Raw genomic sequence first — 14060 nt, forward strand, 5'->3', positions numbered from 1 at the left:
TCGCTCTTCTTCTACTACGTCACTTCCTCCCTCCTCTCTCGCTTCCATCTTGCTCCCCGCATGTGTTTGCTGTTAGTTTACAGGTCAGTCAGGAGCTTTAAATACCTTCTTCTCTCCTCTTTTTTCCACTGATCTGACGGCAAGAGGTAAACGAAAGCCTTTTCTGACTAGATGGCTGAAATCTGCCGCGGTGTGAAGCTAACCGTACTGAGGGGGTTGTGAGAGGCTGTGACTGACAGGCCGATAATTTCCCCAGTTAGCTTAGAAGCTAGCAGAAGTTAGCCTGCAAGTTCTGGCACAAAAGCTAAACCACACCTCATTTCGGTTCAGTGTTCATCAGCTAAACCAGACCTGCTGTTAGCGGTGGTGCTTTCGCCTCAATTTATTTGAGCAACAATAACTTAATATTGGTCTACCTTCGGTAGTTCACACTACAGGGAAAAGGCGTTTGCTAATTAACCTGTGAAGCGAGCAGCGCTTGCTGTGACGCTCACGGCTCCTTTCTGGCTTTTTAAAATGTCTGCTTGCTGTTTTTAATATCTTATTTTACCGCCCATTACCACAGCCACACCCGCCTTACTTTTGTTTGTTTGTTTTCATCTAATTTCCTCACAGGGATATCTTGCCCAGCATTGTTGTTGTGAATTTTCGCGGCACAGTATGTTTTTTTTTTTTTTTTTTTGTGAGTCATTAGCCAAATTGTATAGTGGGGGGGGGGGGGACGAAGTTATGGTCACGTGGTTAATTAGAGGCCATCAGCAGGTGTGAACGTAATCAACAGAACCCGTATTTAATATGACAGTTTCTTAATACGCAAATTTGTGCTTTTTAAACACAAATGGATGCGTGTACGCAGCTCGGTTTATTAAACATTTAAGTTTACAAAGGCATACAAAAAACAAACAAAACAGAGAAAATAGCTGGAAATGCCAGAGTGGCCTTATTAAATGAAAAATAAGAACAAATACAAACCAAATATTTTGTTTTGTAGATTATTTAGAATAACACCACTGTGTGTGTGTTTGACCTCCTGTAATTCACGTGGTCACATACACAGGAGTTTGTAAGTCAGGGTTGTCAAACTCCAGGCCTCGCTGTCCTGGAGGTTTTATATATCACTCTGGGTCAACACACCTGAATTAGTTCATTACCAGGCCTGTGTAGAACCTTAAGACATGTTGAGGAGGTAATTTGGCCGTTTAGATCAGCTGTTTTGGATCATGGACGCATCTAAAACCTCCAGGACACCGGCCCTCAAGGCCTGGAGTTCCACACCCCTGTTGTAAGTGCTTGGCTAGCTTTTGTCATGTAGGTAAGACGGCCTCTGATCAACACATGGAAGGACCAAAAATACAGTCTGTGTGAGCCAGTCAGTGACTGCACTAGCTAGAGTTAATTTCTAAACAGCAGACTGGGAAGTGACTGTATTTTGCCTGCTGGCTTTTATTAAATCTGGTCAAATGTTAAGACAAAAATGTTTCAAGTCGGTGTCCAGCCAGATAACGCTCTGCCTTAATAATGGGGCAAACCATTATTAATCTTTTTACTGGTGTAGATGAGTATAAAGGTGTCATTTTAACTGCACTGCTGACTCAGGGTGCTGCTTTCTTATCTGCATGTTGCACTTTATTTTGGTGCCTCCTTTGGGGTGGATTAACTTGTTTTGCTTACTTAGTTTTCAGATAATTACATTTACATACTGACATAATAATATGCAACTTTCCTGCCTTTCAGATGAAAGAAGCAATAATGAATCAAGAAAAACTTGCAAAGTTACAAGCACAAGTCCGCATCGGTGGAAAGGTAATGCACGCAAAGTGAATCTGGCATTACATGAAAATGGGTAGATTTTTTATTGCAAAGCATTTTCTGAGTGTAAATCTGCTGCTGTCTTTTTTTCCCTTTAAATGTGAATCTAGGGACATGAAACCTGAGCTCAAGCAGCTGAATTTTCTATAGTTAGTTTCTATGACAACCAACAGTTTGATCTATAGTTTTGTTGCATGGCAGCAGTAATTTTAGGCAGCGTTGCGTACAGTATATAAATAGAATAAAAACATCCTCCCTCATTTGAGCATAAAACATCACTCAGGTTATGTTGACTAAGAAACATGTTTGTGCGAATGCCCACATTCAGGGAACAGCTCGCAGAAAGAAGAAGGTGGTCCACAGAACAGCAACCGCAGATGACAAGAAGCTACAGTTCTCCTTAAAGAAACTCGGTGTGAACAACATCTCCGGCATTGAGGAGGTGGGGCATAAATCACTCTTGAGTTATTCCTTTGCTTGTGATTTTTCTTACATGCACCAGTACAGATTGTCATTTTTATCACTAAGAATGGGAAATCTGTTTTGATCGGTTCCAGGTCAACATGTTTACAAATCAAGGAACAGTCATCCATTTCAACAATCCCAAAGTGCAGGCCTCCCTCGCAGCCAACACCTTCACCATCACCGGCCACGCTGAGACCAAACAGCTGACTGAGATGCTGCCAGGCATCTTGAACCAGCTGGGAGCAGACAGCTTGACGAGCCTCAGGAGACTCGCCGAGGCTCTGCCCAAGCAAGGTCGGTAGCCTCAAGTTATAATGTAGCGTGTGGTTGACCACACTTTATACTCTGAGCATGTTTAGTCAGACTTTTAGCGGTTTTCAGATATCCACTTGTTTCTGTTAATCTGACACATTTTATGGTATCAGCTTCATGTCTGCTTGCACAGCTATTTTTTTGTAAGAGTCAACGTTTCTAATGCATAGAAACTGTCAGCCAACCTACAGTAAATCAAAGAAATAGAGGAAGAATCCTTACTAGCAGTCAGACGCTGAGTCAGTCGTCAACGTCTGACTGCTTGTAAGCTGTCAATCATACAGTGTGGTTAGATCTGATGGTACTGTACTTTAACCCCAGAACAATAATTTACAGTTTTTAACACCACCACTTACATCTGGTGACACCAGTATACCAAATAAACATACCTCCCATCAAATTAAATACAACAATACTTAGCAAACTAAAGTCTGAATGCATATCTGAGATTACAGGTTCACGTCTCTCCTGCAGCTTGTACTGCAGTTTCAGGTCTGTTGCAGAGTGAAAATGCAATAGTTCTAAAATCTGACTGCAGTGAAGACCACATCAGTGACAACAGAATAAGAAGACTAGCTGTGAATGTTTTTAATCTGTGTTTTGACAGAGTTTCCACAGCAGGCGAAGCTTTTTTTGTTGCTGCTAGCTGCTCCTAGAAGTCCTGTATGATTTTTTTTTTTTTTTTTTTTTTTTTTTTTTTTTTAACCTGCTGCAGCAGACGGCAACACAATCCATCCATTAGTCAATTGAGATTTCCTTATATTTACATATTGCACAACAACAGTAATTTAATTTATTTGTAATATCATAGAACATGAAGACAGGATAGATCAGGGTAACTACATGCAACATTGTGTACTTCAGACTGATGAGCTGTTACAGCTGTGGGATTGATTCACTGCATCTAATTAAATTCATCCATCCATTCTCTTCGGCTTATCCTTATCAGGGTTACGCGGGCGGGGGGGGCTGGAGGCCATCCCAGCTGTTATAGGGCGAGAGGCAGGGAAGACCCTAGGCGGGTTGATACTCTTATCACAGGGCTAACGGAGAGACAGACAACTGTTCTCACTCAAATTCACACCTATGGGCAAATTAAACTCATCCAATAATCTAACCCAAATAATTTCATGTCTTTGGACTGTGGGAGGAAGCCGGAGTACCTGGAGAGAACACACAGAGCTCCACATAGAACAACCCCGGCCAGATGGTGGATTCAAATTTAGAACCTTCTTGCTGTGAAGCAGCAGTGCTCTGTTTAAGTAACTTTTAAAATGTAATCTGCAAGAGAGAAAACCCACGGCCTCATGCGTTATATTTTTCTTGTACCATATTGAACTAGCACGGTGGATAGTTTGGTCCGTGTCCTGGTAAAGTCTCAGTGAAGCCATGAAGAATGCCATCAGTGTGATGGAGTGATGAAGCCAGCTGTGTCTGAAAAAGGCTTTGGTTTAGTTTGTGGCTACTCTAAGGCTTCTCACAGATCTGTTCTCTTCTTACAGCTGCAGATGGAAAAGCGCCAATTGCTGCAGTAGAAGAAGAAGATGATGTTCCAGGTGAGCAATTTTCATATGTTGAATCAAAGTGTCTGAGCAGTTTGCTCCACCACTCAGAATCAAAGACCATCCCGACATTTCTCGAGAAAAATCTGTTTGCCTCACATTACAGATTTTTTTGCGGTTCTGTTTGGAAATCCTGCTTTACACTTGTCATTTATTGCTGCGGGATTTTTCTTCTTTTTTCTGTTAGCTAAAAAAAGAAAAAAATCATGGTGGGTTTGCTTTTCTTTCTGGCTCATAAAAAGGGGTCATGTGAAGGGGACTCATCAGTTACTTTTGACAATGGTGCAGTGCTGGGTTTTGTTTGAATCTCATGTTCTTTGTTTATAGGATTGTAAGATTCAGTTTGCTTTTCTTTGTGAAGAAAATGGACCGAGCACATGAGGTTGCCATTACAATAATCTCAGCTCTTTTTTTTTTTTTTTTTCCTCTCACTAACGTAACAAACGATTACATATGTACTCAGCAGTTGAAGCCCGATGGCTCAGGGGTTAACATCCATTGCCATCACATTGTTTTTGGAGTTAAGGGTTTCTTTTTGTTCTCTCACTGAAGGAACATGTTTGCTCAGACCTTTTGAATTGTTTCCATTTGAACCCCCGACCCTCTGAGCTTTGAGTTGGATAGGTGGGTTTCTCACATTTCACGGGGTAATTGGAGCCAACTTTTTGATGCCCTTTGCTGTCATTTTTACAGCTGCTTTCAGTAGTTATAAGGGCCTCATATGTCGAGCACATTGCCGTCTGTGTGTAGGAGTGGGAGAGATGAGCAAAGAATTGCATTACACCAAGTATCCTGTTTCACATAAACACACACTTCCTGAATTGTTCTCCAGCACCTTTGAGTCACTTGTGCAGATGGGATACGCATTTACTTTCTTCCCCAATCAATCAATTTAATGTCTAATCTTTTGTTTCAGATCTGGTGGAGAATTTCGATGAAGCATCCAAAGATGAGGCCAACTAGAGGGGCTGGGACTCCAGAGTGTTGAAACTTGACAGGACCATGTGGGGCACAAGATGTTGTAATGTCCTTTTTCAAGGGGTGGAAAATGTAACAGTTAAAGTACCTGACAAGATGGAAAAACACGTCAAATTCTTTTTGGCTTGTGAGCATTCTGTAACATGTGCAACACCTGAAAGTACTTGCATACTCTTAAGTGAATTATTTTTGAGTAACTTTTTTTTAGAATAGTACTCTGTATTAAATCTCGAGTAGCAGTATTCCCGTGAAAGGTATTTTAGTACTCATTCCACCTCCTCTTTGCCACCAGACTTCCTTAATGCTTGTGCTGTGTGGTCAGAGTGAGAGAGTGTTTGTAAAAATGTGGTGTTAAAGGCTCACGTTGTCCTTCTGTTTCCTCCATGTTACTGACCCCCTGAATCTGTGGCCTCCCTAAAAACACCATATCTGGAATAAACCTTTGCTACTGTCAATAAATAGCTAAAAATTCAGTTTTTGTTTTTTGTGTTCTTGGTCAAGTACAGTTCTACAATTGAAACACTGCAACTGCTCTTCTGTAGCCATTCCCAAACTCTCTGTGAATGGTACTCGTGGTCTTTGATCAGTGGTTGTTGATCAGTGGTCATGAGAATTTGCATAATTATGATTAAGGAACTGACCTCCCAGCCCATTGTTCCTTCACTGGGCTGGTTTCAGTCATTATGCAAATGTACTGTTTATAAGATTGGGGAAACCTGCAGTCAGCTGAGACTGAAGAAGTCACTTGGATGAGTGACGAAACATTTCTCCCACAAAACGCTACGTCCAGATGAACAGATTCAACTTTTGGAGATTTACTTACCTGGATGATTGAGAATGCATCAAGAAGATGCTCTTCTGTAGATTTGGTGAGGAAACCATGAACTGCAGGTTGAACTTGTAACATCGTTTAGTTCCTGTAAGGTCAGGGCAGTTGCAGACATTCTTTGTCTGCAGATAGTAACAGGGAGGTAAAGTATTCAGTAAACTTTAGTATATTCCACAATTTACACTTATGAAAATGAGGGTAAGAGGCGTGTTTTTGCTGGGCGAGTAACCATGGCTGTCAATCCCTCAGTTTTACTTTATGGTCAAGAAAATGGAGAGGGTGAGTGTGACCGTAAGTGTATATTAGAATACAGTTATAACAACTACAGAATTATCTATGATGACAAAAATATGAAAAAGTCTTGAATCATATTTTGCTTCTAAGGAACCATACTTTAATTTTGGTTGAGTGACAAAACAGTGTAGCGCACTGTTTTTAAGTACTTTACTAGCAGCCTGTTGCAAACACTTTTCCCCCTCCATTTGTTTAGTTGTCTCTATGGAAAATGCCAAAAATAACAATTTAACAGACAGAAAATTGTATTTTTCCAGCATCACTATGATTCCCAGAGACCTTGGATGAAGTGTAGTGTGCCCCTAAAGGAATCAGGGAATCTGGACAAGTAGAGGACAAAAGAAATGGCATGCTTAACACATGAGCAGTATCCAGTCCCAATACAAGATCAAAGATATGCATCTGGTCCTTTGTGTCATCCATCTACTTTTCACTGTTGCCTCATCAGACATGGTCAGTATGGAAGGTTGACTTGACAAGCCATACTTAAACATGATCACTATATACGGAGGAGATCGGGATTTTGATTTCACCATAAAGAACACATCTGGAAACACGGTCACAATCATGGATAGGCCTCCCCAAAGTCCAGACCGCAACAGGGGTCAGCAGTCTGGGATCATCAGCAAAACATCCAAAGAGCTTTGGGTGTCTTTCAAGAAGCTGGAGAACTATTTCTGAAGATTACCGGTACTTAAAAAAACAGAAGCTCCCCTAAGAGAGTTCAGGCTAAGCACAAAGCATGTTGAATAGAAAACTGTTTTGAAATGCCACAACAACAAAGATGGTTAAAGATAATTTAGACAATGCTTTAAATAAAAGACCGACGGCCTTTGAAGATGGCTGCTGAAGAGTCAAGATTTGCTTCAAGGACTCTTTTAGCTAAAACTTAGGTCAGAGAGGCAATGCTGATTTCACAATTTTATTTTTAAAAAGCCATTTTCCAGTTTTGTGAGTAGCTGATGCTGCAATCTGCATGAGCAATTTTGGAAATACAGCATTTTGGATACAAAGAAACAGCAGCTAAATGAAACAATGTGTCAAATTAATTAAACTTGGCAAAATAACAATTTTACCAGCCATTAAGGTGTGTGTTAAAATGATCCAGGGAGGGGGCATCCCAGCAAATCCCCCCCCTCCGGTTACAATGGCTCAGTCACATCCAGACCTCAATCTGACTGAAACGCTGTGGCAGGAGCTTAAAAGAACCATTCATAAACGAATGCCTGCAAATCCCAATAACTGAAGTAAAAGAGAACTACTAAAAGAAGAGTGGGCCAAAATTCCTCCACAGTGATGTAAGAATACAGTGATACAGAAAACAAGCACCTCACGTTATTGTTGCAAACAGTGGATCTACAAGCTTCTGAACATGGGGTGTTCTGTTTTTCACAAGACTCCACAAAGTCCTGTTAAAACCTATTTTCACGACTGTACCTTTCATTTGTAATGAGTATGTTTTTATTTTTCCCCCATTACATTTTATTTGCTTGTTTTTTTTCAGAGCATTATGGCCACTGAAGCATGAAACTCAAATTTTCTAGTGCTTTTCAGGGTAAAATTGTTCAACACAGGCTTTTCTTCCCATCTTATGAACAATATAAAAAGAAAAGCTTCACAGAATCACAGAATGTGATGCTGTTGGTTGTACTTTCAAAAGTTTGACATTTAAGTTAAACTGCTTAACTTCATTGACTCTTGCACATCAGATAAATATCTATAATAAACAGTATTACTATTTTCATACAAACAGCACCACAGCATTTTTGTGTGTCATTTAATTTTTGTGTGAGGTCTTTTAAAATTCACAACACATCTGAACATTTCGTATCACTACACAAAGAAACAAACTGACATCATAACAGTTTAAATTATTAAAATAAATAAATTCAATACATGAAACACAAAGATCTTCAGTAAACGGACCACAAACAGCTTGACAGAGTCATAAAATCTCGTGCCTCAGAAATATCCCGAGTTCAGAGAGTGCGAACGTGAAAATATTACAATAAAATAATGTAATAGAAGATAATAGGTTAGTCTTAGAACACAAAGATGGGCAAAAGGTATTAAATTACAACAACGTAAAAAGTAAGCTCTTTGCAACTTTAGAGCAAAGTCAATTCCAGTCTGCACTGCTCATTTGGCAACATACTACAGGTGGAGGGGAGTGCGTGGTGGGCTGTACTGAAGAACTCAGCATGCTCTTTGACAACCAGTCAGTGTATAGTGATTGGATATGTAACTCCACAGTCAATGTTGAAAAAAGGAAAAAAGTGCAGAGCTTAACAGCTTTTAAGAGGGTTAAAACTGATGTTTCACACACCACAAACCTTCACTTGCATCATGAATAATATGAAGCTTATGAAATATCTCTTAAGGGAACAAAATACTCCTGCAGGCTGACAGACTGGCCATGCTACATGATTATCCAGTGCACAGCAGCATCTCTTCAGTATTTGTTCTCCCTCAAGTGCAGCAGTTCACTCTCTGATCCCCATCAATAACTTTAGCAAGTGTGCCTCCATCACCTGTTGAACTAAACAGAGAAACATACACTGAGGTCATTTAACTGAACTGTGGGCTTTGTGGAAACAAATCCTGATTACTGCGATAGTTTATAAGCATTAAAAGTGAAAATTAAGAACAATATTCACATTTCCATGTGACCATTCTTCACTCTGAGAAAGGAGAAAGTGTGGATCTGGCAGGAAAAGGCGACTTTGTGTTTATCTTAGCAGACTTTTACTTTTTTGGAAACAGCAGCACTGTCAACAAATTCTTATCGACTCAAATCAAGTTTTACAGGACAAACGCCAGGACAATTACTAATTTTAGGCTTTGGCAGCAGGACAAAATCTAATTTTTTTTTTGGTAAGTTCATGCCATGACCGAATGATTCATTATAGGAAAAAAAAGAAATCTCAAATCTAATTTCGCTGTCCTCAACCCATAAGGTGTCAGATTTTTACAGAGGGAATATGCCTGTATATATTTCAAGCATCCCCCTCAGAAAAAATCCACCACAAACTATGTGGCAGATATGGAACAACAGCGCTGTGCTGACCAGTTCCAGCACATGCGGTGAATGGAAGATGGCCTCCTCCACTACATCCATGAATCTTCTCTGTGGTCTTCCTCTTTTCCTCCTGCCTGGCTGCTCTATATTAAACATCCTTTGTTCAATTGATCCACTACCTCCCCTCTGCATGTCCAAACCCTACTCTCTCTAAAGATATTAGCTGAACAGGTAAAATGAAATGAAGTCATAACAGTGCCTGGTTGTTTATTCCTTTAAAGAAACACACACTCTCTCTCTCATTTTTTATAAATAAAAGTATAGTTCTGGGGTTTGTGCAGCAAACTCTAAAGTTAATACATATTAGAATACAGTCAGGGTTACTCCAGAGACAACTTGATTACTGAGACTGTTCCAGCATGTTTCTCAGCTGTGTTTTGCTCTTTTTCTCACATACCATTTCGGTGGCCCATGGCTACAGCCATGTCCATTGCATTGAAACCCGAATCTGACTCTATGGTAGGATCAGCACCGCTCTCTGAAAGACATGCAAACATACAAAATTTCAATCACTGTACATCATTTTCTGTTAGAACTCAACACAACTGCTTTGCTTACCCTTTAACAAATATGAACACAGATGTTCCTGCAAGTCAAAGATTTCTGCTCACCTAACAAGATTTCAACACAGCGCACATGGTTGCCATGGACAGCGTACAGCAGAGGGGCTCCTCCATTCTAAAAACCCACAGAGATAATAACATTTAATACCAAGATCACAAACTGAGCGGAGGCGCTACTTTAAACTAACTTTTTTATAATAACATACCCAGTCATATTCATTGACATCGACTCCACAGTCAATGAGCATCTTCACAATATCTGTGTATCCCTTACTGCAAGCCAAGGACAATGCACTCTCTCTCCCTTTGGCTAGGAGGTTAGGGTCAGCACCCTACAGCGAAAAGTGTCACAGGATGACAAACAGACAGTAAGTGAAGAAGTCTTGCTCAGATATAATAAACATATAAACAGAATAAAAAGTTTTCAATGAATATTCCGTACATTTTGGAGCAGAAACTCCACCACAGCGATTTGTCCGTGTGCAGCTGCCCACATCAGCGGGGTGAAGCCCTCCTCATCTTGGAGATTGATTACAGTCTCTGTTAAAATAAATATGGAAAATAAAACATAACACTGTATTTAATCTCCATCTACTGGTCTAATTACATTTTTAAACTTTATATTTTGCATACACAAGTAATTATTAAGATTCAATATCTGCTGGTAAACTGATGAAGAACTGTTGTTTTTCTCTTTTATGTGAAGGTGAATTCAATGTCTGAGAAAGAAGGATTTAAAAATTCTAAAAAAGCAGAATCTTTAAACATTTACAGTTAAAAAAAAAAAAAATACACGCTTATCCAACAGCAATGAAAAATAGAATTAGTCTCTTTTGGAGATTTGGAAGAAAAAGGTCGAGTTTCTATTTGCTATAACCTACTAATATCTACTTTTAAAGTCTCAGCAGCGAACAAGTTAAATGCCCCGAGAAGCAGCAGATAACAGGACATATATGAAACAAACTGGAATGAGGCTTGTCTAAAGGCATAAATATAAATAAAGCATCTTCAATACAAGTAGCTGATGTGGACTTATAACTTCTGTTAAACCTAAACATGTTTAAATGAAAAAGGAATCATTCTTCACTTTTCATGGGAATACCCAAACATTCATAAAATCTGGAAAGATGTCATCAACTGTCTGTCAGAGGTGTTCAACTTCTACATCCCTCTAAATGTTAAACTGTGCCTGCTGGGAATTTACCCAGTGGGCTTCTGACAAACACAAAAGCACTATGCTGGAAGAGTATGGATGCTCCTTCTATGAAACATGGGATAAAGGAACTTTCAGAATGTATCAGTCTGGAAAGAATAACATTGTTAAAGGAAAATGGAAGAAGTTTGTTCATATGGTTGGTTCATATACAGTTCACACCTCTGCGAACTAAACATTATAGAAGATTGAAAGTAGACCTAGTCTGTAAAAAAGTGGAATCATTTATATTAATTTATGTTTCTATTTTAAAGTGTTGAACTTCATTGGTATATAATTTATGCATGCTTAACGGTGCATGTATGACAGTGATGTTTTTGGTTGTTACCGTGGTGCAATTTTTCATTTAACTAATTTTGGATGGCTTGCACTCCATGACAACAAAAACTGTAATCCTTTGACAGCCTACCTTGTTCAATCCTGCTGGCCAAAAACACCATCTCCCCTTGGGCTGCCAGCTGATGAATAGATAAAGCTGAAAGGAAACAAATGCATGTGTAACAATTACATTTTAACAATTCCGCTAACATAAAAACAACGAAAGAAACTGAAGTTGAAAGATGGTACTTACAGTGCACCAAAAGAGGTGTGGAAGACACCTCATTGCCTCGATGTTTATTGGTGAGAGTGGTGGACTGTTTGATCGGAGAGAAATGTTTGGTGGTGGATGGTGTGTAAACATGACGCACTTGTATACCCGGGGAAGGTGAGGTTTGGATGTTGCACTCGGCTGACAGAAGTAAAACACGTTTATTAGTATCGTGTATTCGACACAATCACAAGTTAATCTAAGACGAAGAAACAGGGTTTTGCTTTTTTCTTACCTTTAAACAAAACGGAAGCCACCTCCAGATCAGAGTTCACCTGATCCTGGATGTTCTTACTGTCCTCCTCATTGAGCGACTTTACAAATCTTGAGCAAACATTCATGTCGAAGCGGTTGGGTAAGATGAATTTGATGCCCATAGCGACATTTTGGGTGTTTGTGTCGTCTGGGCTTGCACCCACCGACTGCTCAGTCTTTATGGCACTCAAGTCAGGCATTACACAGATCCCCTCCATGTCCTCGGAGACCAGAGGGCACTCTGCGGTCCCATCTGACGCTGACACCGTAACGTTGTCCATCCCCGGATCACTCACTGAGCTTTCACACTGAGGTTAAACGGTGTACTATGCACGCTTGAAACACGGAGGAAATTTATGCTAAAAATCGATGGAAATCAGCACTCTGCGTCAGAGTCATTTTCATTTATCCTCGCCTGCGTACTAAAGGGACACAGAAAAGCCTTGCAAACAACAGCGTGTGAAACATATTAACTAGCAAACAACAGATGGTGGTTAACCAGTACTTAGCATGCTAGCTACTGTTAATGTAACCTTCGGCCCGGTACGCTGTGTATGGAGAACGGATTGCTAACCTTCATACAAATTAACCGTAACTATCAAGAAAGAAATATTTATTTTATAAAATCAATTAATCTAAGTCCATAAGCATTTTTAGACATTTTTTTCTAGATAAATTCCATGCAAGCGTCGCTCTTTTGTCGGTGTTTTGATAGATTTGCACATGCGCAATTGGACGTCTTTTAAACGTCGGTGCATCATCTTTTAAACTCCCCCTAGTAAGTTCCGACCGGAAACTACATCACACAAACAAAATACCAAAGCTGTTATTTAATGGTAGGCCATTTAATCGACGGTCTGTTACAGTTTGAAGCAAAGTTACCATAGTTTTGTATCTTCTATTTATTTTTTCTTTTTATTTCATTTAAAAAATTTTTTTTTAACTCAGTTTAGTTTTAGTTAGTTTACAGAGTGAATTTTCTTATTTTCCTTTTTAATGTTTGAATTTATGTTGAATGTTTGAGTTTATTTAACAAACTATCATATATTAAAAGTGAGGATATTTCCTCTATATTTTTGTTTTATTTGGTTTTATTTGGTTTTACAAGTTCACAAAATCATTTAGTGAAGTCTGAAAAAAAAAAAGGTTATTTATCTAATGCTTCAAATATATTCACCGTCTATCCTGTTCACTCAAACAAAATATCCAGTGTACAGCAGGTTTCTGGGCAGAAATGCCATCTTGATCCTAGAGGTCAGAGGAGAATGGCCAGATTGCTTTGAGCTGTAGACAACAGCCACTCAAACAACCACTTGTTAGAACAAATGTATGCAGAAAAACATACATTGAACACAAACACTGAAGCAGATGGTCACAAGACCACAATTGGCACTGCTCCTATCAGCTAAGACCAGGAATCAAAGGCTGCAGTTGTCACAGCCTGTGGATTATAGAGACTGGACGTAGAGAAAAGGACCCACATGCACTCGTGTGGAGGTAGCCAGAATAAAACAAAAAAGTGAGCCCCTTTTCTGTTCACAAAAGAGCAAAGTGGCCATAATCCAAAAAGTGAAACATAAATCCAAAAAGGGGAAACTGAAAACTACAGTATAACCACTAGGAAACACACTCATGCTGAAAACCACTAGGGGCAAGAGAGACAGGAACAGAAACACATGGTCTGACACAGGACAATGGGGGGCACTCACTGTATATGTGCAGAAGGGCAGTTAAGGGAAGCGGAGACAGCTACTTTACACTTTAAAGTCACTAGGAGGTGCAAGCTAGAGCAAGTACACCAAGAATACATGAAACATACATGAATACCTGAAATATAAACATTAAACAAACCAGGAATCAGAACAGAATATTCAAATAAACACTAGAAAGTCCAAAAACTCTGAACCACTGGGTCAAATCCCCCAATACCATGACAACAATTTGCACAGGCTCATCAAAATTGAACAACAGAAAATTGAAAAAGTGCTGCCTCATCTGATGAGTCTCGATGTCATTCTGTGAATTTTGGAGGGTAGGGTCAGAATTTGGCATAAAAGAGTATGGATCGCATTCATCCTGCCTTGGAGCAACGGTTCAGGCTGCTGATGGTGA

At 39.6% G+C, this 14060-nt stretch overlaps 2 protein-coding genes across 3 annotated transcripts; one reads left to right on the top strand and one right to left on the bottom strand.

Moving 5' to 3' along the window:
• btf3 (basic transcription factor 3) lies at positions 1-5599 on the top strand. 2 transcript variants are annotated; one of them, XM_026173287.1, is made up of 6 exons: positions 1-83; positions 1735-1803; positions 2138-2251; positions 2367-2568; positions 4089-4142; positions 5065-5599. In XM_026173287.1, exons 2-6 carry the CDS (start codon positions 1735-1737, stop codon positions 5109-5111), a joined length of 486 nt encoding a protein of 161 aa, XP_026029072.1. In that variant the 5' UTR covers positions 1-83; the 3' UTR covers positions 5112-5599. The 2 variants fall into 2 exon arrangements, with proteins under 2 accessions (XP_026029072.1, XP_026029073.1); XM_026173288.1 differs by having other exon boundaries at positions 83-146.
• Positions 5600-7158: 1559 nt separating this feature from the next.
• On the bottom strand, positions 7159-12698 carry ankra2 (ankyrin repeat, family A (RFXANK-like), 2). Its single transcript, XM_026173289.1, has 8 exons — positions 11929-12698; positions 11676-11834; positions 11514-11579; positions 10334-10431; positions 10098-10223; positions 9940-10006; positions 9726-9806; positions 7159-8788 (listed from the first exon to the last, which is right to left on the bottom strand). Exons 1-8 carry the CDS (start codon positions 12227-12229, stop codon positions 8733-8735), a joined length of 954 nt encoding a protein of 317 aa, XP_026029074.1. The 5' UTR covers positions 12230-12698; the 3' UTR covers positions 7159-8732.
• Positions 12699-14060: the final 1362 nt, after the last annotated feature.

The sequence above is a fragment of the Astatotilapia calliptera genome, chromosome 7 (genome assembly GCF_900246225.1).
Source record: "Astatotilapia calliptera chromosome 7, fAstCal1.2, whole genome shotgun sequence".
Classification (NCBI taxonomy): domain Eukaryota; kingdom Metazoa; phylum Chordata; class Actinopteri; order Cichliformes; family Cichlidae; genus Astatotilapia; species Astatotilapia calliptera.

What these genes read in the sequence shown, in the direction of transcription:
- btf3 (XM_026173287.1), top strand. Translation starts at nt 1,735, where the DNA reads ATGAAAGAAGCAATAATGAATCAAGAAAAACTTGCAAAGTTACAAGCA. An exon ending in AAGTCCGCATCGGTGGAAAG is followed by an intron (nt 1,804 to 2,137) that starts GTAATGCACGCA and finishes GCCCACATTCAG; the next exon opens with GGAACAGCTCGCAGAAAGAA. An exon ending in AGAAGAAGATGATGTTCCAG is followed by an intron (nt 4,143 to 5,064) that starts GTGAGCAATTTT and finishes CTTTTGTTTCAG; the next exon opens with ATCTGGTGGAGAATTTCGAT.
- ankra2 (XM_026173289.1), bottom strand. Translation starts at nt 12,229, where the DNA reads ATGGACAACGTTACGGTGTCAGCGTCAGATGGGACCGCAGAGTGCCCT. An exon ending in CACACCTCTTTTGGTGCACT is followed by an intron (nt 11,580 to 11,675) that starts GTAAGTACCATC and finishes GTTTCCTTTCAG; the next exon opens with CTTTATCTATTCATCAGCTG. An exon ending in AGCCATGGGCCACCGAAATG is followed by an intron (nt 8,789 to 9,725) that starts GTATGTGAGAAA and finishes TTCTCTGTTTAG; the next exon opens with TTCAACAGGTGATGGAGGCA.